This window comes from Pipistrellus kuhlii, unplaced genomic scaffold (assembly GCF_014108245.1).
Source record: "Pipistrellus kuhlii isolate mPipKuh1 unplaced genomic scaffold, mPipKuh1.p scaffold_m20_p_15, whole genome shotgun sequence".
Lineage (NCBI taxonomy): Eukaryota > Metazoa > Chordata > Mammalia > Chiroptera > Vespertilionidae > Pipistrellus > Pipistrellus kuhlii.
Window position 1 is genome coordinate 43206186 of NW_023425460.1, and position 22829 is coordinate 43229014.

Here is a 22829-nt window from a genome sequence, read left to right on the forward strand (position 1 = left end):
ATCTTCCTATTCAGCTTTCTCTAGCTGTCACAGCAAGGACACAAATGGTTTCCCTAGAGGAGAAAGACAAACGGACCTTGTCCTCATTGCCAAAAGAGTAGAAAGTCACTGAAATTCTCCTCTTTAGTTCGGGAGGAGGATTTCTGGGCCTCGTGGAGGGAAAGACAGATGAAAAGCCATCGCTGCTTTTTATGATGATTAGGAAAATACCTCCTTGCGACCGCAGGCTAACATTCTGGGAGCTGGGGCTACAATTAGAGATGGCAACATCACTCTGGGTTTTGCTGAGTCCTTCCTCTTTCCAGGGCAGAAAGCAAACAGCACGGGGACATGAAAAGCAGCTTCTCCCGGCACATGACCTGAGGCCCCTCACTGAGGGAGCCCTGGCAGGGCAGGGAGACGGAGCCCAGATGCGTTGCAGACGGTAAGGTTTGGTGTGTATGGTACATGCTTTGTGACCTGGCACTGACTTTTCTGAAGTGTCCATGAGGAGGAGGAGTCAGGAACTGTTTAGGCCAGCAGTGTTGTTGTTGTTATTGTTGTGCTAAGGGTGGAGGGAAAATTCATCTGAAGGGGAAGAAGGCTCTTTGATCTTAGGAAAACACCTCGAGAGGCTTTTAGTTATTCGAAATCAAATTCCTACCCGGGGATGGAGACGCTGGGGATAAAGAGGGGTTAAACTGGGCTGCAAAATACTCAAAAGTGCCGAAACCGGTTTGGCTCAGTGCATAGAGTGTTGGCCTGCAGACTGAAAGGTCCCGGTTCAAATCCGGTCAAGGGCATGTACCTTGGTTGCGGGCACATCCCCACTAGGGGGTATGCAAGAGGCAGCTTATCGGTGATTCTCATCAATGTTTCTAGCTCTCTATCCATCTCTTCCTCTCTGTAAAAAAATAATAAAATACATTTAAAAAAATACTTGGAAGGGATGTCTCCCTTCGGGAAGGGAAGGCTGATGGTGGCTGGGGACCCCTCTCTTCCTGGGAAACACCAGGGGTGGAGGTGGGGTGGAGGAGGAAGGTTGGGATGGAGAAGAAGGCAAGGTCAAAGCTTGCTCTAGGTTAGGGGTGTCGAACTCAATCAGAGAAGGGGCCAAAATCTAAAATCCAGCCTAAATCGCGGGCCGAATGCTTTACTGGACAGTCATAAACTGTCATTGTGATGGAAACACAGCGGAGTGCAGTGATGACAGTGCGGTGCGGGCCACATTGCAAGGCCTGGCGGGACGGATTTGGCCCGCGGGCCTTGTGTTTGACACATGTGCTCTAGGTAGTGCTCTCCCAAGTCGGATGGATGCAGGGCCAGAGGCCGAGAGGCTGAGTAGAGGTGGGGTGAGAGGTTGTGCTGTTCAGGTCATGTTTTGCCCAACAACCACTTCACAAGCAGAATCGCCTTGGCAGCCTGTGGGGACTGCATTGTAAATGCACTGGCCCAGCGCACTCATGGACTCATTTGTAGACCACAGAAGGAGGAGCCTGGCGTTTATTTTGTCCTTCAGGGCTGGCTGCAGCTCCCCATCGTCTGTGCTAGATGGCATCCTCTCTCTACGGAGGAGACTTTGACAGCCACGGGGAACGAGTGTTCTTGCACAAAACTTATTTCTATAGCGTGGTAACACACGCCTTTGCTTCTCCAGGAGGAAAAGAGGCTGCTCCAAATCAATTAAGCAAATTAGAAACCAGGTTCTATTTTATGTAATTGTCAAAGAGCAATCTGCACAAAACATTACATTTTAAAAAATATGTTTTTATTGATTTTTAGAGAGGAAGGAAAAGGGAGAGATTGAAACATCAATGAGAGAGACAGCACATCAATTGATTGATTGGCTGCCTCTTGCATGAGCCCTACTGGGCATGTGCCCTGACCAGTGAGTGAACCAGAGATCTCGTGGTGCATGGGAAAACGCTCGATCCACTGAATCACACCAGCTGGGCCCACACATTACATTTTTAAAAACTCTCGAGTCTTTGTTAAATTCTATTTAGCATATAACTGGCTAGTTAGCTGAGATTTCAAGAAGGGAACAAGTATGCCCTTTTATTCAGTCAATTAAATATTCACGTACCTACAATGGCCTTTCTTAGGAAAGCAAAAACCTTGTACTGAGATCTCAAAGATAATTAAGCTCAGTGTCTCTGGAAAAGGAAAGTTTATGTTATTGCAGCATTAAGGTAAAACCGTTGGAGCCCAAGTCACCTGTGAGTCATCTAGTTTTACGGGCTTTTTTACATTGCATTAAATTTATCTTTTTTTTTAAAATACATTCTTTTTTTTTTTTTTTTTTTTAAATATATTTTATTGATTTTGTACAGAGAGGAAGGGAGAGAGATAGAGAGTCAGAAACATCGATGAGAGAGAGTCATCGATCAGCTGCCTCTTGCACACCCCCTACTGGGGATATACCCGCAGCCAAGGTACATGCCCTTGACCGGAATCGAACCTGGGACCTTTCAGTCCCCAAGCCGACGCTCTATCCATTGAGCCAAACCGGTCCTGGCTTAAAATACATTCTTATTGATTTCAGAGAGGAAGGGAGAGAAAGAGGGAGAGATGGAAACATCAATGATGAGAGAGAATCATTGATGGGCTGCCCACTGGGGATCGAGCCCACAACCCGGGCATGTGCCCTTGACCAGAATTAAACCTGGGACCCTTCAGTCCCTAGGCTGGCACTGTATCCACTGAGCCAAACCTGCTACAGCACATTGTTTATCTTACCTCCTCCTTTTAAAGAAACAGTTCTATCTTGGTTGTCAAGACTGTAACCAATTTCAATTGTAGGCTATCAAGCTTAAACAAATGAACCTGGCTTTGGTCAGGTTCACCTGGTAGATGCTGGTTATAAAAAAGATTATAAGTGGCCCTGGCTGGGTAGTTCAGTTGGTAGAGCATCTTCCCGATATACTACGGTTGTGTGCTTGATCCTCAGCACATACACACAAGAAACCACCAATAAATGCAAAAATTAGTGGAACAGCAAATCAGTTTTCCCCCTCTTCCTTTTTTTCCTCTCTCTCAAGTTAAAGCAACAACAACAAAAGACCATAGTGATGGTTTGGAATTTTTGCTTATCCATATTAACAGAAAATCATTGACTTTTCAGTGGAGTATGTGAGAAGAGCCTGTTTTTCCTTTTCCCACTCTGAATTAGTTTTTATACTTTTGCTGTGTTTTTTACTTACCAATTTTAACATTTTTTTCCTCCATCTAAATCTACCTGATTGCTCAGCACTGCACCATTTTCAGGGTAGATATTTTGTTTCACTTACTCTGAAAAGTGGGTTGAACTTGGTCTGCTTAGTTTCTTTTAAAGTTGTATAATCAGTTTTTTAAAAATATATTTTATTGATTTTTTTACAGAGAGGAAGAGAGAGGGATAGAGAGTTAGAAACATCAATGAGAGAGAATCATCGATCAACTGCCTCTTGCACACCCCCACTGGGGATGTGCCCGCAACCAAGGTACATGCCCTTGACCGGAATCGAACCCTGGACCCCTCAGTCCTCAGGCCGACGCTCTATCCACTGAGCCAAACCTGTTTCAGCTGATCAGTTTAATGAGAAGGCTGATCACAGGACTCAGCTGCCTTTGAAGATGGAGGTACAGTCAGACAGATGGAGGTACAGTCAGACAGCTGGAAGTTCTAGGCCCTGAGAGATTGCCCATGGCTCTCTGTGATGTTTACTCTGATACCTGGTTATCTCTGATCTGGCAGAGCTGTGGGAATTTTGAATGTTAACTAGTATCCCAGAGGTGTAAGTGGGGTTGAGTGATGCCATATTTGCTCCAAGTCAGCAAATATTGCCAAATACTCACTGCATGTAAGGCACTTAGTATGTTCAGGCCTTTGAGTAGGGAAGGCAGAGGCTTACCTAAATAAATATCCTTACCAACCACTTAGCAGTTGACCTTGGGCCACAGATCTCCTCTAAATACAATGGAGGCAACAACTTTTTAGCAATCAGTGCCCAAGTAAGTCTGCTGTGGGGACTCTGCCAACTGAACCTGGCACCAGGGGAGGGGGCCTGTGTTCTCAGAGACCACATGTGGTTGAGAGCATCAGCAGACATGTGCATTTCACCAGGAATCTCCTTTCTGAACTTGCAGTTCAGAGCTCAGAGGATGAACCTGGAATGTCTTGTTATCAAGCTGGGTGTTTAGATGGCCATACGTCGGTGGTCAGCAAACTCATCAGTCAACAGAGCCAACTATCAACAGCACAACGATTGACATTTCTTTTGAGAGCCAAATTTTTAAAACTTAAACTTCTTCTAACGCCACTTCTTCAAAATAGGCTCGCCCAGGCCGTGGTATTTTGTGGAAGAGCCACACTCAAGGGGCCAAAGAGCTGCATGTGGCTCGCGAGCTGCAGTTTGCCGACCACGGCCCTAGGTCATAGCCATTCGGCAACACCAGGGTGAAGCCTCCGGACAGATGTGTCATCAGCTAGTTCCTCCTGAACCAAAGGCTTCCCAGGCCCCATTGCTTGGAGGTGTGTTGCTTGGAAGTCAGTATTTTCTGAAGTGTGATACTTCTATTCCTCCTCACACTTCACAAATGTAATGGGCTAGGATGAATTAAAAGTTTTAAAACAACTTGACTTTAAAGAAAAATATTAACAGAAAAGTGATAGATGGTCTACTGCATAGCCAAAATTTTATATGTGTGTATATATATATATATATATATATATATACACACACACACACACGCGCGTGTGTATATATGTGTGTGTGTGTGTGTATATATATGTGTGTGTGTGTGTATATATATATATATATATATATATATATATATATTGATTTCAGAGAGAAAGGGAGGAGAGAGATAGAACACCCTCTACTGGGGAATCAAGCCTGCACCGCGGCATGTGCCCTGATGGGGAATAGAACCGTGACCTCCTGATTCACAGGTCGATGCTCAACCACTGAGCCATGCCGGCTGGGTGGCATAGCAACACTTTAATGTTCAATTTGGTAACCACTGGGGCCCGTCCATGAAGGGTCTTCTCAGGGGAGAGGGAAAGCAACTAGACACCTCACAACTCCAACCCCGCTCTCCGTTCTCATCTCTCTGCCTTGGCATCGTCCCAGGTGCCTGGAATCACTTCTCTCTCTCCGTTTCCCAGCCCTCTGTATATTTGTCCACAACGGCCTTTATTCCACCTCAGTGGGTTGCTTCCCAGTTTGCCTTCCTTCCTCTTCTGGGAAATCACCTTGTTATTCCCTCCTGTGCTTGGCACAGAGGTAGACTTTGAAGAATGAGGGAGTGAGCGGGAGAATGAAAACACTATCTCCAACTGTTTCTGGATGATTAGAAAGTCTCAGTGAGGCAAGGGAAGAAATGAAAACTCCAGCTCCGGCTCTATTCACGAAGTTTGATTGTTCGGGCCAAAGCAATCCACGTATTAGGACGAAGGTAGGTTTATCACTTTCCAAATAGCCAGTTCCTGTTTAGGAGAAGTCTGAACCAGCAGCTTTAGCCATGCGAGAGAGGTGCCCACAGAATGGGAAGATTCCGTTTCTTTTGATTTCCAGCTCAACTGATCCCGAGTGGCTTGGAAGCGAGTATTTGTCTTTGGCATATTCCCATCCCTCTCACACTTACCCAGTCCTCCGTTTGGATTTCCGTTCTTGCTATCAGCCAACAAGAGTCTCTATTTACCTACTGACATTTAATGAATCAAACCCGTTTTTCAAGGTGACTGTGAGTAGTTAATGCAGTTAATTGAAAGGAATGAAGCTTTAATGGTGGGATTGTGGACAGGGATGGAAAACCCTCAAGTCTTAATCATTTCGCCAACTGCCTGCTTTGCCTTCTTACAGTGTAAGGTCAGCCATACAGAACAATAGCAACCAAGTTGTGCCTGCCGGCCTGAGCTAGCCAGAAATTAAGTGCAAAGACTCTGATTCAGACTGCTGGGTTCAAATCCCAGGTCGTCTACTTATTATTAGTTGTGGGACCTTAAGTTATAAAACTTTTCTAGCCTGGTGATTTTATCTATAAAATGGGGCTCTGTCTCTACCTCACCCAGACATGATGGTCAACGAAATAACCCATGGAAAGCACTTAGCACAGGGCCCGGATTACACTCGGTATCCTGTAAATCTAGCCATTATCATTCCATTCTTGTATTGGAATGTTCTCATTATTATTATTTTTTTTCAGAGAGTCACAGATACTTGAAATACAGCCATTTATTTTGGAGGCAGAGAAGCAGATAGGCGATCGCTTGCCTAAAGACCACACAGAACTACTTATTCTAAAAGGAGGTGGGGGCACCCAGGGATTTTTTCCCAGCGTTACACACCCAAAAGCCTATAGAAGCAAAAGAAGTAAAATTGCTGGTGACTTGGGCCCGATATCAGGCATTGGAGGGTGGTGAGGATTATAACTGTAGAGCTTTGCTACTTACAATGCGGTGCACTGACCAGCAGGGTGGACAGAACCTTGGAGTTCGTTAGAAACAGAACCTCAGGACCCATCACAAACCTAGTGAAACAGAATTTACACGTTAACAATATCCTTAGATGATCTGTATGCACATACACGTTTGAGAAGGCTGCTAGGAAGGACAACTCATCGAAGGCATTCAAATTTAGTTTTTGTTTTATTATTATTATTTTAAATATAGTTTGATTTTTTTACAGAGAGGAAGGGAGAGGGAATAGAGAGCTAGAAACATCGATGAAAGAGAAACATCGACGAGCTGCCTCCTGCACACCCCCTACCAGGGATGTGCCCGCAACCAAGGTACATGCCCTTGACTGGAATCGAACCCGGGACCTTTCAGTCTGCACACCAATACTCCATCCACTGAGCCAAACCGGTTTCGGCTAGTTTAGTTTTCAGAGTGTGTGTGTGTGTGTGTGTGTTTTATATCAGCCAAAATAAACCTAGGACTGCAGCAGGCCTTACGGACCTTCCTATTCTAAGTTAGGGCTCTGGGCACGAGGGTATGTAGCCAAGACCAAGCCTAAGTGGCTGACGGGGGACAATCCCTGGAGCGGAAGGTGCCCCAGAAGTCAGGTAAACCGTTACTGCCTCTACTTTGCAGACAAGACAAGAAAGGCCCGGGCAGTCCCACTGACCCACATCCAGACCCGAGGAAGTGGAGGTGGCGGTGGCTGTGGGTGTAATCCATTAGGAAACCAGCCTTCGGGTTTCCAAGGCCTGGAAAGTCTATTAATTTCTTCATGTTCTCCAATGCCTAATAATTGTTCTCCGCCTCTCCCGGCACCTCCCTGCCACTTCCTGGCAGCCCTGGGGACAGAAGGTTTCCTCCTTTTGCACGGAGAAGGCCCACGGCCAGCTTCGGAGGAAAGGATATCCGGCCCGCAGGATGCAGAGGAGGCAAAGGCCTCATTGTTCTTAGGGTCAGCCCACTCCCCGCCCACCCCGCCCTGGTCGCAGACCCCAGGGTGCCGGCGGGCCCATTTCCCGGGAGTGGGGCCTTCAGAGGAAGAGAGGCTGAGTGTCCTGAGCTTACAGTAGGAAGGCGCCAAGAGCTCCAAAGCCGGGAATTTGAAAACGCACTTGCAGCACCAGCTTGGCGCTGTTCCCCGTGAACACTCCCCAATGCCGGCTCAGGCGATTCCCTCTTCGCGCATCATCTCAGTGAGCTCGGATGTCATGCGGCTCGTGGATTTGCGGACTCCGCGTGCTACAAGGCAGTTTGTTAGCCACACCGGCCGCTTCCCACGCAGGGACCGCCGGAGTCCCGGCCGCCGCCAGGGGGCGCTCAGGCTGCGCGGCCACCGACGCGGCCGCCGGTGCCCGGCCGCCGCCGAGCGGCAGATCCCCTGGCGCCCTCGGAGGAAACAAAGTGCACCTTTGTCAGCGGCCGGGCACGTGTGCGTGCGAGGCGGCGCACAGCTCCGGGCCGCCGGGTGCGGGCCCGCTGCAGTCCCCGCGTGGCCCACAGGAAGGGGGTGCGGCGCGCGGCCGGGCCGGGCCGGGCCGGGCCGACCTTCCTCCGGCCCCGAGTAGATCAGACGGTCGGCCGGACACGCACCGGCTCCGGCTGGGCCGTGGCACTTAGCTGGCCGCCGCCGCGGCCTGTGACTTCGCTCTCCGGGCTCGCGGCAGGGCGGGAAACGGGCGAGCCGGACCCCGGGGCACGGGCGTGCGAGCTCGGCCCCAGGGCTGAGGGCTCCTGCTCAGCCAGCCGGGCGGGCCTTTGATTCCCCCACCCACCTCTTACAGCGCCGCTCCCCGCCTTCACCCTGGGCGCCGGGCGCGGGCGGCCCTCGGGACTCCCGCAGCTGCTGCGTGCCGCCCCGGCCACCGCGCGGCGCGCCGGGGAGACTACAAGTCCCAGCAGGCCCCGCGCCCCGGGCGCCGAGGCAGTGGGCGCGGCCGGGGCCGGCGCCTGCGCAGTGAGGCCCGCCGGAGCCTAGCTAGTACCACACCCCCGGGAGGGACGGAGGGGAGGCAGAAGCATCCGAGGCATTAAAGCATCCGAGGGAGCCGGAGGGGAGGAGAATGGAGTGACAGAGAAGCGCCGAGGGTGGGGGGTGGGGGGGAGCGCGTTGCGGGAGGGGGGAGGGGGGACCAGAGGGAGGAAGACGCGGCGGCGGCGGCGGCGGCTCCTCTTTGCAGAGGGGGAAAACTCTGAGGGGACCAGAGCTGGAATAATGCGGTAGGAAAGGCGGGCTCCCGGCTCCGGCTCCGGCTCCGGCTCCGGCTCCCGCAGCGGCGGCGGCGGCAGCACCCAGCGGCAGCACCCCAGGCGCTGACAGCCCCGCCGACCGGCTCCCTCGCTGACCGCCGGCTGTCAATGGAGCTGGAAAACATCGTGGCCAACACGGTCTTGCTGAAAGCCAGGGAAGGTAAGCGGCGGGGCCGGGGCGCGGGAGGTGCCGGTGCCGGGCGGGCTGGGGCGTGTGCGGCGCGGGGTGCCCGCGGCCAGTTGGTCCGAGCGGGACGGACACCTCGGGGAGCTGCCCCGCCGGCAAGCGCTTGGGCTCGGCCGCCCTCGGGCTCGGGGAATCCGCACTTTGGTGGAGAAGGAGAGGGACATCGGGGCAGGGGATGCTGGAAGGTCCCCCCGGCTTCCTGCTCTGCAGCCTCCCGGGCATCGCGGCGGCTGGCGGAAAGGTCAGCGGGGAGAGCATCCATTCAGGAAGAGAGGGGCCCGCGTGCAGACAAACAAACAGCTTTTGGAGCGGCCCGGGATGGGTCCTGGGAGTGTGGATGGGGGTGAGTGTGTGTGTGTGTGTGTGTGTGTGTGTGTGTGTGTGTGTGTGTGTGTGAGTGTGTGTGTGTGAGTGTGTGTGTGTGTGTGTGTGTGTGAGTGTGTGTGTGTGTGTGTGTGTGTGTGTGAGTGTTGGGGAGGGTGGTGGTGGTGGTGGTGGAATTAGCAGGAGCCAAGTCTTCGCCTGCGCAGGCTGAGTTGATACAGGCTGTTGCTGGAAACCGGCCGCTGGGAATGTTTCGCAGGGAAATCCCGTCGTGTGGAAAGGAAGCCTTTTAAAGGCAAAGTCAGATGTTGAGGAATCAGCCTGTTCCTAGAATAACGAGAGGATGGATGTACCAACCATCTAGAAAACAAGTCAGGATTTCAGAGGTCATACCCCCCCCAGACCCCCCCCCCACTTTTTTTGGCGGGACGTGAGGGAGGTAACTGATTGGGGCTCAGTTAAGGAGAGATAGGTAAGCGTGGCCGGTGCTTACATGCGTATTGGGTGCGAATCATTACATTTCCTGCGTTGAGCTGGCAGGAAATGTCTGCACGGAGTGGGTAAAGATCCGAAAGTCAGAGCTATAAACACGTTTTGACGCTTCCTTGAGATGAAAAGAAAAAGAAAAAAAAAGAAAAAAAAAAGAAAAAAAGCGGCCCAGAAACTTAGGTGGTTCCTGAAACGACCCTGCGCCTGTAAACATACGACAGCCAGGAGCACCTGGAATTTACATAACGTCTCTCCTGCCAAGATTTGAGCTCTGGGGTGCAGCCTTTCTCTTTTTAAAAACGGGGACGTGGTTTCCCTCCATCGTGGGAGGAGACTTGATTTGACACCCAAGGTAGAAGGCAGCCCAAGTAAGGTCCTGACTTCAGAAGGGTGTCCTCGGGGAGCAGTCCACGAAGATGCCATGCCCCCGCCTGAATGTTTCCACTCTCGCACTCTGATGAATGGAGGAGGAATGTTTGGCCAGCAGTAAAACGGTGTGTGTTTACCCAGCCGGTCCCATCACCTTGTGGCTCCGTCCACGCCACCGAGCGGTGCACAGCCCAGCACGTCAGCGTTCGCGTCGTAATTCCGTCGTCACTTGTCCCTCTAAAGCCGTTGGTCGCCTGGAAGGTTTGCTTTGAAAACGCCAGCAGAGTTTAAAATATTCAGATCTATCAATTATTCACCCCCCAGTTGCCCAGCTTTGGTGAGAGAACAGATTGGAAGGAAAGGCAAGCTCAGGTTCTGAGGCCTGATTTTTTCTTCCCTTTTTGCCAAATCCAAAAATGTTAGCGAGCTGGATCCAGTGGGGGCTGGGGGGCTTCCCCCCGGCTGGAAAGTGCGTCCCAGAGGGGAAGAAGCTGAGAAAACAGCAGCCCACGCCCCCACCTTTCAGACGCCACCTAGTGGCGGGATTGGGGTGTACACCTCAGGGCTCGGGGGCTGGGAAAGTTTCTCTCTCCCCTCTCTGTTCTGAAATTATTTCTTGGGAAAGCACTGGGGTGGACGTGCTGCTGGAGGCTTTGCGGGTTCCGCTGGTTTCTCCTGTTGTCCGTGGAACTTCGCTCCCGAGGCTCAGAGGTGTGTGGCTCCACACGTACCTTTGCCTGGGGGGTGCTTTTTCCTGTTCGAATTAGGTTGCTTCTGTTCAAATGTTTTGCTTGGGGTGAGCCAAGTGTTACCAGTTTTCTTCTCTAAAGCGATCTCCTCAGTGTTGTTGTGTTATTGTTTTCCCATCGAGATTAATGCAGATATTTTGGTTCGGCCGGTTAGCAGTTTGTGTTTTATTCAGAACCTCAGGCGGGAGCACTGCAGGCTGGAGGTTTCTGTGGAAGTGGGAATTGCAGGGATTAAAAGCTCTCAGGAAAGTGCCCTACGCACCCTTGTCCTTTCCGATTTCTCTTTGAGAGTTTGGTAGGCGATTTCTCTTTGAGAGTTTGGTAGGCTTCTCATGGTGAGAAAACAGCTCCTGAGGATGCCTTTGAAATGGAAAGGGCCTTGCCTGGAAGGAAATGGAGAGACTGACACATGAGTGAGAAAAATTAATCACTTACATGGAGACTGCATTTTAAAATTTGCTTCTCTCCTCCTCTTTCTTTTGTCTAAACAGAACCCATGATGTTAAGTGCTCCCATTTTCTTTCTGCTGGGTCTTTATTAAAAATGTGAGCACATATATTCTAACTAGCCTGGGAGCCTAGAGAAATAAAAGCGATTTATTTTTCTCTTCTTGGCTCTCACATATTGGAAGCCATTCTTTTAAATGAAGTAATTCTGCAAATAATTATATTATCCAAATACTCAGAAATGAAGGTTCTAGTCAGCTTGGTGAAATATCTAACGTAAAAACCGATAGTATCTTTTAAAAATCCGAGTTGTTTGGAATGTTTAAAAAACACTTCTTACTTGAAGATTCTTGTGAATGGTTGCGGATGGAGAAATACAGCTGGTGCGTGTGAAATTTAATTTAGTTGACTTAACAAAATATATTGTAAACAATCTGAAATGTGGCTTTCAAGTAAAAGTCATATTTGTCCCAAACAATAGAGAAACAGGCCTCTGAAGACAGACAGAAACACTTTGCAAAGGCTGTTAAGGAATTTGTAGCTGTCTGGATGGATGGGTAATTTTGGGGCTTATCTTTTGTTATTGTTATACATTCTCCAAGGCAGATTACTTCTAAATTCATTGTAAATTTAGATTCTTTCCATAATGAAGTATATAAAGTGAAAGACCTGAATATAGCAATACAATAGAAAATCTATACCTAAATATCAGAGTAAAAATAATTCCTTGTTATTAATTACAAAACATAGCAAGCAAATGACACCTCTGTGACTGTTTGTTTTTTTTTTTTTTTTTTTAATAAGATGGAGATCTGGGTTCAACATTTTAAACCTCCCAAACGTATTTTGCGGGCTGTTTATTTATCTTGTTTTCATGAGAAAATATCAGTTTGGTCACTCTTCGGAACTTTAGGTAACTTTCCCAAAATGTGATTAGGAGGGTGGTGGGGGGTGGGGAGGAAAGAAATTGAGACAATTCATGCCTGTTTATGGAGATGAGCTAAATGATTAAGTTCGGACTAATTTTATCTACGTACATTTCAGTATCTCAGAAAATTGGCAAGCAAGCTAGTGTGGAAGTGACAGCAGTGAGAGTGTTTGCAGAGTGTCTTTCTTTGTTATCTGTTGCAGGAAGGTGTTTGTGTCTTTATCATATTCTAGATCTGTTGCCTCACCCTGAGTGAGCTGTGGTGAGGAAAGGGCGGCGGGGGCTCACCTTCCCTTTCTCCACCGGCCAGCAGGAGTCCTATCTGCTCAATCAAGATGACAGGGAGGACTGATACAGTTTCCTGAGCGGGCTTCTAGCAGGCACCGAGCACCGGAACTGAGACGTCAGAAATGTAACGACTTTGCCATTGATCACAACTGCTGAAAGCCAGAATATGCAAGAACCGTTTCCTCCGGTAGCTTGTTGACTTGTTGGCTTGGCTCTTCATGGTGATCAAGACTGGGGACCTGGGACTAGGTGCAGTTGGGGGGCTAGCAGAGGCCCGGGAGGGCAGGAGGAGAGAGGGAGCCCGCATCCAGCAGAGGGGCGGCTCTGCCTGGACAGACTGAGTGTCCCCCAGCAGGCTGGAAGCCCGGCCGCCTTCCCTTTCCCTCCCGCCCCACGTGCACACGATGAACTCGGAAGAGCAGCAGCTGTCATCCGCGCAGGCAGCCCTGAGCGTGGAGGCTGCCTGGCCTCGGAAGGGCAGTGATGTTAAATGAAACTGCCTTTTACGTTTTCCAAGTTTCTTTTCAGTACCGACAGGTTGGAGGTAGAGAAACCAAAAGCCGTGTTTTCAGAAGGCCTTGCCCTCTCGCAGAAAGATTTTTAACGAACCCAGCTGCCTGTGTTTAAAAATCATCAGATAAATGCTCACAAGACTCTCATCTTTCAAGAGCTTAGCTGCTGCTTGTCAGATTCTAAACTCCAAAAAGCTTGATTCTTGCAGGGCCCAAGCTAATCCTCGCTTGAAGTATGTCTTCAGAAGCTTTTGCTCTTGCAGTGGCTTGCTAAATGATACCTCTTGGGTCTGGGCTGCCATAATGTCCCAGTGAATTTCAGGACGGAGCTCAATATGCGAGCAAATTCACCTTTGCCAAGGGCTGTTCAACCTTTACCTGGAGCTTCCAGTGTTTGTAGAAAAGCACCCAGGACTGCAGGCAATTATTTAAAGTTAATGTTTGTTACCAATATATTTGTGGCTCAAAGTAAAGTATTATAACATCTAGACAGTTTTTAAATAAGAAAGCCTTATGGTTAGCTTGGCCGGTGTGGTTCAGTGGTTGAGCATCAACCTATGAACCAGAAGGTCAAGGTTGGGCTCCTGGTCAGGGCACATGCCTGGGTTGCAGGCTCGATCCCCAGGGTGGGGTGTGCAGGAGGCAGCCAATCAGTGATTCTCTGTCATCACTGATGTTTCCATCTCTCTCCTCCTCCCTTCCTCTCTGAGTGCTTCCTCCAGTGTTTAGATAGTACTAAATGGAACAATATTGTTTTCACCCCCCCAAAAGATAAAAACTAGAAGAGCTTTGATTTATTGATTAAAACATTTTCAATATTTATGTTGTTTTTAAATGAAACATTTCACTGAACTATAACAGGATGTGTTTTAAAGTAGAAACCACTCCTATCATTTAAGCCCACATAATCCATTTTAATCACTTAAAGGCACATCTCAAAACCCTTGTCTTCACTCTTCTACTTTGATGTGTGAGGTGCGTACAGTGTGTTGGGGCGGGTGGGGGGGGTGATGGGGGAAGGGGAGCCTAGGGTTAGTAAGACTGAACAAATTCCTTTTCCATGAGTCACCTGTTTGTAATCTCTTTCTATTGTTTCCTGCAGTTACACGAACTCCTGTCACGATATCTTTTTGTAACCATAAAACTTAATTTTTTAAGAAATGTTTTTATTGCTTTTTCAATAGTGGTTTTTCTGGGTAGCATCCTGGGTGGAGTTGAGGGTCAGAGTTCTGGGGTTACAGGCGTCTAGCCCTCTAAAGGTATGCTGTCCAACACGGTAGCTTATGGCCGTAAGTGGCTATTTACATTTAAGTGAATTAGAATTACATGTTCCATTCCTGAGCACGGGAACCACGTTAGGGCTCCGTGGTCCATGTGGCTAGTGGCTGCTTGTTAGACTTCCCGGAAGCAGAGCCTTCTGAGCACTGCAGGAAGTCCACTCGGACAGAGCTGCTCTGGAGGTCCACACACCGAATTAAACAGGAGCGTGGTAACCCCGTTTCTGACACGATACTTGGGGGAAGGTTGAGGAGGGTGAGAGGGGTAAATGGTGGGGAAGGAGAGGAGACAGAGGGGAGAACGGGGGAAGAGACCAGAAGGGTGTGGGCTGAGTCTGGGGATTAGGACTGACTCCAGAGAAAAATTCAGTTCATGGACAATCATAGATGTTGGTGGTCAGTCACCCATATTTCCTTTTAAATTAAATTAATTTTTTTTTTTTGCTTTGAGAGAGAGAGAGAGAGAGAGATAGAGAGAGAGAGAGAGAGAGGGAGGGAGGGAGGGAGGAAGGGCGAAAGAGAGAGAAACATCAACGTGCTGTTCCACTTATTGATGCACTCATTGGCTGACTCTTGTATGTGCCCTGACCCAGGACTGGACCCACAGCGCTGGCATCTATGGGGAGGTGCTCTAACCAACTGCGCTACCGGCAGGCAGGGCATCTTTTTCTCCTTCATATTTTGTTGGGAAATTTGCCTAGCTTGAGCAATTGACTTTCCTGATTCAAATTAAGTGCATACTATGGATACATACAGAGCCCTATGTTCCTTCTTGAAACTCCTGATAGGAGGCTATTTTTACTAAGAAAAAAAAGTAAGTTATATGTAGAGTAATTCTACAGAAGGAATTAAAAAACAACAACAACAACCAAAAAACATACCTGTTTCCATGGATTTCAAAAAGGCACTCCAAAATGAGGGTGAAAATAGGGAAAACAACGATAGGGGTTTCCATTTCTTTTGAACAGGGACAGACTGAAATAAGACCGCAAAGAATGATGTCAAAAACACACAAATGGTTTCTCTCTAAAAACCGTTTCCTGTGAGAGTTGAAACATTTTAAGGATAGCCCAGTTAGAGAGGCCGGTAGAAAGAAACATTAGCATTGGAAACAATGAAACAGCCCGGTGCTGGGTCTTCGGTGTCACAAGTCAGTAATACATTAGCCTGATTTCCATGGGGCCTGCCTTGTCTCTAGCCATTTGTAATCTGTGGAGAACTGACACATTTTTTTAAGGCGATGACGATTCCATGAACCTCAAAGGGCAACTCGGGGGGCCTGGGCAGAGAGCAGAAGACGCTGAGATAGACAGACAGGCACATTCCTGTGTCATGAAGTGGCGGAGACCCCGGGGCAGGCAGGGCCACAATGCCCCGAGCCTTCTCAGTCCGTCTGTCCTCCACTTTCCAACACGGAGGTTTCCCTGGTCCAACAGAGGGGGACAGAGCGGAGACAAAACAAAGCCACTGGGCCACGGTCCCTGGGCCACTGTCCAGACTCCTTTAAATGTTCAAAAAGAAGTCTCCCCTCTTCCCTGCCATACTGTACGCCGAAAGCCAAACCCGTTCCTCAGGACAGCATCGTTTCTCAATGGAAGCCCCCTGGGGCTGTCCCCGTGGGAGAGAGAGGAGGGGCTCCGTCCCACTTCCTGGCGAAGGGGCCGACGCGGGGCTGTCTCTTTCCTCCCCCACCCTGCCTTCGGCCAAGAGCCAACCCGAGCGCCATCGGAGAGTGCAGCGGTCGGCAAACTCCTTCGTCAACAGAGCCAACCATCCACAGTACAACGACTGAAATGTCTTCTGAGAGCCTGATTTTTTTAAACTTCAACTTCTAACGCCACTTTTTCAAAATACACTCTCCCAGGCCGTGGTATTTTGTGGAAGAGCCACACTCAAGGGGCCCAAGAGCCGCATGTGTCTCGCGAGCTGCAGTTTGCTGACCGCGGGGATCGTGTATTCCTGTTAGGTTGTGCGTGCCTGATAGGTGAATCCTCGCAGTAGGTGTTTCCACTTTAAGTGTCGAACTGTTAGTCAAGTCAAATGAATCAGTGATGGAGGAGAAGGGCATGTATATATTATACATACATGCCTACACATGTGTGTGTGCCCATACAAGCTGTGATCCTTTCTGGAGCCCCATTTACCTGTGTTTTTCTTATACCCATGTGTCCCTCTACCCCTTAACCTCCACCTCTGTTTTCACACACACACCAACATATTAAAAGTGCAGGGTCAGGTCAGCACTAGCAGGTTTGGCTCAGTGGATAGAGCGTCAGCCTGTGGACTCAAGGTTCAGTTCCTGTCAAGGGCACATGCCCGGGTTATAGGTTTGATCCCCAGAAGGGGTGTGCAGAAGGCAGCCAATCAATGAGTTTCTCTCATCATTGATGTTTCTATCTCTTCCTCTTCCTTCCTCTGAAATCAATAAAAATATATTAAAAAAATAAATGGCAAGACCGGTTTGGCTCAGTGGATAGAGTGTTGGCCTGCGGACTGAGGGTTCGATTCCGGTCAAGGGCATGTACCTTGATTGCGGGCACATCCCCATAGGGGGTGTGTGGGAGGCGGCTGATCAATGATTCTCTCTCATCGATATTTCTATGGGTAGGTGGTGGTGGGGACCTGTCGTTGGCTGTGGCCTCACCCCCTCCTTTCCTTGCCAGAGTCACGGGCAGGCCAGTTCCTGCTGGCATTGGCTTGCCAAGTGCAGGCCACATCTGCCCCAAGGTCTCCTTCCTTGGGGGCTTGTTGCTACCCCTTGGGGGATCCTTGCCCTCAAGCACCTCTGCCTGGTGGGGGCACCTTAGGTGTATACTCATGTCTCTGCAGCTTTCTGTACCTAAAAATGTAGGGGGCTGGGTTGGGACAGGTGTGACTCATCTGTGAGATTCGGGGTACCCTCCCCACCCCTTCTTTGTCCTAAAGAGAATGTGTGAAGCAGCCCTTTTCTCTGGAAAAGCGCTCAAAGGGTTAGCCCCTTCTTTTCCCAGTGGTAACCTTATGGCTGCTTGCATTTAGAAACCATATCAGTGTGTGTGTGTGTGTGTGTGTGTGTGTAGAGTCTTAAGAACTATGGACTTCCTTGGGGGTCGCGGTGAGACTGGAGCTTCGGCCTGACATCCCACCTGGTAATGAGGGGACCGGAAGGCAGGCCTTTGATCTGCTCCTACAGAGAAGGTGAAGCCCGCGGCTTCTGGAGGAAGAGGGGTGAGGGATAGGGTTACCCAGCTGCAGGCTGGAGGGAAGGCAGCCAGTGTAATTGGCCCACGTATCTGATAGAAGGCCTTGTGAAACCTCATTTGAAAATGAAATTCCATCTTGGCCTGGGTCGCAACACTCACTGGCCGGGGAGATGGATACAGGCTGGAGAAGGTCAGATGGCCCGGGACCAGCAGCGTCATCAGGCTGATGCCCACGTGCTCTCGGTCTCTCCTCCGAGTCATCCGGTCAGGCGCTCAGGGAGAGCTCTCAGGGTGCTCAGGTAACATCCCCCGAGAGGGAGTTGGAGCTCCAGGGAAAATAGGAGGTGGGGCGGGACAAAGAATTGGGAAAAGGGGGTCTCAAGACCCAGCTCTTCCCAAGCCAAGTGCCCTTGTGGGTAGATGCCACTAAGTCTACAGTCACAGATGAACGGAACATAGTAGGTGTTCAACAGAAGTTTCCAGAAACGATGGACTTGGATGCTACATCTAAGTTTGTGTGTGTGTGTGTGTGGCGGGGGGCAGGGGGACAGAGACAGCAAGATCCTCCAGAAGTGGTCTTGATGTCACAGTTGATGGTAAATTAGAAAATGATTCAACGTGGCTCAGAGAGATTAACTAAGGGTATAGGGCGAATTGGAAAATGTTTTCCAAATGTTTATCTTTGCTGTGAAAAACGCCTGGCCAACTCCCCCACCCTTGTCCCCGATTTGGAAATGGTTTGTTTTACTTGTTTTGGGAGAAGTAAATATTTGCATTAGACCAAACATTTGGGGCAAAACAGCTCGCCCCAATTCCGAGGCTCCGTGTGGGTCAGAGGCGATGGTCCACGCTGTACCACGCATACCTTTTTTGGCTAACTCGGAGGTAGCGTAGGGTACCATCTTCACATGCTCTTTCCCATCACGACGAGGACGAGGCTGAGAAAATGGAAAGAAAACAGGGAGCCAAACCAGTGATCCTCCAGGCCTAGGAATGGCTGATGACCTGGCATTTAAAGGATGTAATCGTTCTAGAAAAACTGCCTTTCTCTGCTCATGGGCAAAGAGGCTGGATCCAATTAAGACAAAGAAAATGTATGGTAACCCGGAGAAGAAATTTCTAAACAGTCAATTCTGTAATCCTCTCTGAAGAGGAAGAGGCCAGCATGACTGGGCTCTGAGGAGGATGCCAAACCCTATGATATATAATAATTAGTAACCACTGGTTATTTCGCCGCACGCTCATTTTCCAAACCACTAACCATGGCTTGGGACGGAATGCACGGGGCCTAGATATTCGCCCCAGATGTCTTCCCATCGGTAGTACCCAATTAGAGGGATTTTAAAAATTAAAGCTTAATTCTCTAGAACCTATCGCGAGCCTAGAAATGAGAGGAGGGCAAACCTGGTTTCCTCGACAGCTCCTGGGTGACCGAGGTGAGCGTTGGGCTGTGGGGACGCTTCCAGTCCACGTCTCAATTGGCTTGCTGGTCACCGCTGGGTGCCTGACGGTTGCCTACCCCGGTGCCTGCTCCTCTCGCCGGGCTCCTTGGCAGCTTGCACACGTTTCAGGAATGACCGTGAGGGGTGAGCGTTGGAGAGGCCTGTCCGGAGTCAAGCTCCCCCCGAGCCAGCGCGTGACGTGAACCCGTGTCATTTCCTTCGCCCTGGGTGTCGGCCGAGAACTTTAGGACGTCACGGGAGCCAAGTTCCGATGGGCATGGCCCTGCCCGGGCTTTCCTCTTCCCCGGCACCATCCATCCGGTGTGTGCTTAGCACCTGGCACCACGCTGGCTCTGAAAGGAGGACTGGCTTAGCCACGGAGTCTCCCATCTCCTTTCTAAAATGATCATTTAAAGAAGTAGGAAGTCTGGGTTCATTGTTTTAGTTGATCTTTATAGTCCTGTGAGGCTTGCCTTATTCTCCCCCATTCTTAGAGGTTAATGACTTACCTTAAAGCCGTGGTTGGCAAACTGCGGCTCGAGAGCCACATGCGGCTCTTTGGCCCCTTGAGGGTGGCTCTTCCACAAAATACCACGGCCTGGGCGAGTCTATGTTGAAGAAGTAGCGTTAGAAGAAGTTTAAGTTTAAAAAATTGGGCTCTCAAAAGAAATTTCAATCGTCGTACTGTGGATAGTTGGCTCTGATGACGAATGAGTTTGCCAACCACTGGCCCTAAACACCCGCCGTGGGGACCCAGCACCAGGCTTTGCATCTGACACTCTTTTCTGCTGCTCACAGCTCCTTCCCTCGGGAATATTCCCAGCTATTGGGAATGGCCATGCTAACATATAGAGACGTTTGAAAAGCAATCACGTGTGCAGCTGTGACTCACAGTTAAATAGGAATCATTCTAATTAAAAAAAAAAATTGATTTCAGAGAGGAAGGGAGAGGGAGAAACATCAACGATGAGAGAAAACCATTGACCAGCTGCCTCCTGCACACCCCTCCCTGGGGATCGAGCCTGCACCCCGGGCCTGTGCTCTGACCAGGAATGGAACCGTGCTCTCCTGGTCAACACCCAACCGCTGAGCCATACCAGCTGGGCTAATTTTTAAGATTAAAAAAATAATAAATCTGCACCGGCAATGCTTGCTAATGAAAATTCAAACAGCAGTGCAAACCATTAAGAAGAACATCAGACTCTCTCTTCTCGCAGCTCTGCTACCAGCCCCAGCCCGGAGCGTTGCTGTCAGCGCTGAGGTGGGCATGTCCCCCCGTTTCCGTGTCTGTGCGTGTATGGGCGCACAGAGGCATTTTAGACACACGGGCTCTGAGCCTTCGCGCCGCCCCGCGGCTGTTTTCAGTCAACAGTGTGTCGTAGAGCCTTCCTGGATGTGTTTACAGTTTCCCACGAAATGGATGGGTGTCAGGAAAAATTGTGAAAGACTTTGGAAACAGAGTGTCGTTCCAGTGGAATGCTGGGTGTTTCCCAGCAGACCCTGAGGGCTTGTTCGGAAGGGGTCCGTGTCCCCGATTGTCTTACCCCCGTTTAATAAAACACCCTGTCAAACGCTCCACGGCGAGCCACTTAAGTTCTCCGATTTTTAAGTGCGTTGTAAACAGGGTAGGAACATCCTGCCCATAGTATAACATCTTTATACATGTATTTAAAAACTTTCAGTTTGTTGGTGTGTGTGTTTTTCCCCCCCCAATGGTGGTATCTGTTTAATAGCATCCTCCCCTTCCTCTCCTCCCCACACTTCGCTTGGGGAAGATTAGCGATGATTTCTGAAGGGGAGCTGTGGCCCTCGAGATGTAAAAAGTACGTTTTCTTATGAGGAAGGCACATGATACGCATGAGGTCGGGATGCTTTTTAAACCTGTGGAATCTGATACTCCCCTTTACTGCCTCCCCCTCCCCCCACTCCATTCACTGTTCAGTCATCTTTCCTGTGGTATTCAAAGCTTGGATTAGGAAAATCAGGTTCAGTCAAAGACTGTACTTGGCAAAGACATTGTAATTGCCCCTGTGTTTTGAATGTGTAAATTGGCAGGAAACACAGGCAAAGCCCCACAGCTTTGCAAAGGTGGTCCCGCATTTCCCTCCTTTGATCATCCCCGCAACCCAGACATGGCAGCTCTGTTGATTATCATTTCCATTTTAGGAAGAAAGAGAAATCAAGCACCGAGTGGTGAGATGGTTCTCCAAGGGCACCCGGCAAGGACCCACTGCTCTCCCATCCTCCTCAGGGGCTGACCCATTGCATCTGTTCCCACCCGTAAGGACCTTGAACGGCTCTAGGGAGGCCTCGGTCACGCCATGGAGATGGTGGATCTGGAAATGTTCCCCTGGGTAGAGGCGCCCTTTCCTAATTCTCTCAGGGGTGTGCATGTGCCGGTGTTGGTTTCACGGCGCGTCCTTCACTCCCGTCTTTCATTTGGCACGGTCTTCTCCTCTGTGGAAGTTGTGGGCCCTTCCGTAGGTAACTGCTTTGACTGAATGTTTGCATGTGATTTACCTACATGAGTGTGCCATGAGTCCCTTTGAGAATCAATAGCTCAAATAGAAACAGTACTATACAACCTAAGCCGCTGGCCTTGCCTCCCCACGCCGTCTCCCTCTGAGAGAAGCTGGGCAGGAGGGTATAGTCCAGAGCCTGGGGGCTTTACTATTTTTGTCAGTGTTGGAGGAGGGAGTGGTATTTTCTTCCCGGAAGCATTCTAGCTGGGCTGGCTCGCACTCCCGTGGCTCACAGCTGCCTGGAAGCAGCAGAGAGACCAGACGGAGAAAGGCTGCCCATTAATTGGGTGATTAATCTGAACGTGGCTGCGGGCTCCTTGTCATCTCAGAGTGCAGGAAGCCAGCTCCCTTTTCTCTAGAGAAGGGGGCCGAGGACCGGAGGGAGCCCAGGTGGGCGGCAGAATGTGGGGCTGGAGCAGAAGCCGTCTTTCACTCCGAGTCCCAGGCCTGGGTTTTCCTCCGAGCAGTTCAGCGGCTCTGTTACTGACTCCCAGGCTCTATTCCTTTCCTAGGGCTACCTAGGGCTGCAGCTCAGAGCCACAGAAACGTTTCGCCTCACAATTCTGGAGGCCAGATGTCCGAAATTGATTGTAGGCAGGCCACGCTCCCTCTGGAGGTGCTGGGAGTGTCTGTCCCAGGCCCTCTGCTGCTCTGCAGGGCATCCGGAATAAAGGTCTCACCCTTTGCTGAGAACGCCTTGTGATGTGGGATACCCACTGTAGAGCTGAAGCCGGAAGCCTGGCCTCTGGCTTCTCAGGTGAGGCCAGTTCTTCCATCGCACATCACATTGGAGGGACAGACACACCAGGGCTAGCATCTGTTAGTAGACGCCAGTGTGGTGCTGCTGACATCTGGCAAAGCTCACGGACATAGCCGGCTAATAACTTCCCAGAGTTGGGGCAAGACACCCATTTTTTTTCTTCTTTTCAAGGTAATATGATACCTTATGCTGTTCAATGCACCGAGCCAAGATGTTTCAATTCCCATTAAAAGCTCTATTAATGCTTCTCCTGGAAAGGCTGCAGGGCAAGGGAGAATGTGCCACCACCATGGCTGTGTGAGCTTAGGCACATTGCTTGACCGTTCCGAGCCAAACTTTTCTCAGCCGTATGGATGTGTACCTTGGCCCAGGTGATTTCTGTAGCTATTTTCACCCTTCAGATCTTGAGATTTTTGCTGGTGCATTTCCCACCGATAGTAATACAACTGTGGGTACTTCATAATAAGATTTGATGTTAATTTGAAGAGCAGGCATTACACATTAAAATTAAAATTACCCCCAAGGAAAGAATGGGAGCTGGGAGGGGTTAGGTAGTGCAATAGAAACAAACAGGAAGGAACCTCCTTGCTGCTAATGGAACCAATGCCTGCAATCTAAGAAAGGCAAGTCCATGGTTCTGGTATTTTCTTTAGTGGATTACAGAAAGGCAAATTAGATCAAAA

At 49.7% G+C, this 22829-nt stretch overlaps 2 protein-coding genes across 5 annotated transcripts in view; one reads left to right on the forward strand and one right to left on the reverse strand.

The window, feature by feature from the left end:
* The window catches only part of SFXN4 (sideroflexin 4), a 36502-nt gene extending 28112 nt beyond the window's left edge, over positions 1 to 8390 (reverse strand). Inside the window, exon 1 of the mRNA XM_036439211.2 lies at positions 8239 to 8390. The gene's annotated coding sequence lies outside the window, so the exon portion shown is untranslated. The remainder of the gene's footprint in view (positions 1 to 8238) is intronic.
* A 148-nt stretch (positions 8391 to 8538) lies between these two features.
* Positions 8539 to 22829, forward strand: part of GRK5 (G protein-coupled receptor kinase 5) — a 157050-nt gene continuing 142759 nt past the window's right edge. For 2 of the 4 annotated variants that reach the window (XM_036439213.2, XM_036439215.2), the window contains exon 1: positions 8540 to 8831. In XM_036439213.2, the coding sequence (XP_036295106.1) occupies positions 8780 to 8831 (52 nt within the window). In that variant the 5' untranslated portion in view covers positions 8540 to 8779. Of the gene's footprint in view, positions 8832 to 10441; positions 10752 to 22829 lie in introns of those variants that run through there. The other 2 variants (XM_045582147.1, XM_045582146.1) reach the window with 2 other exon arrangements.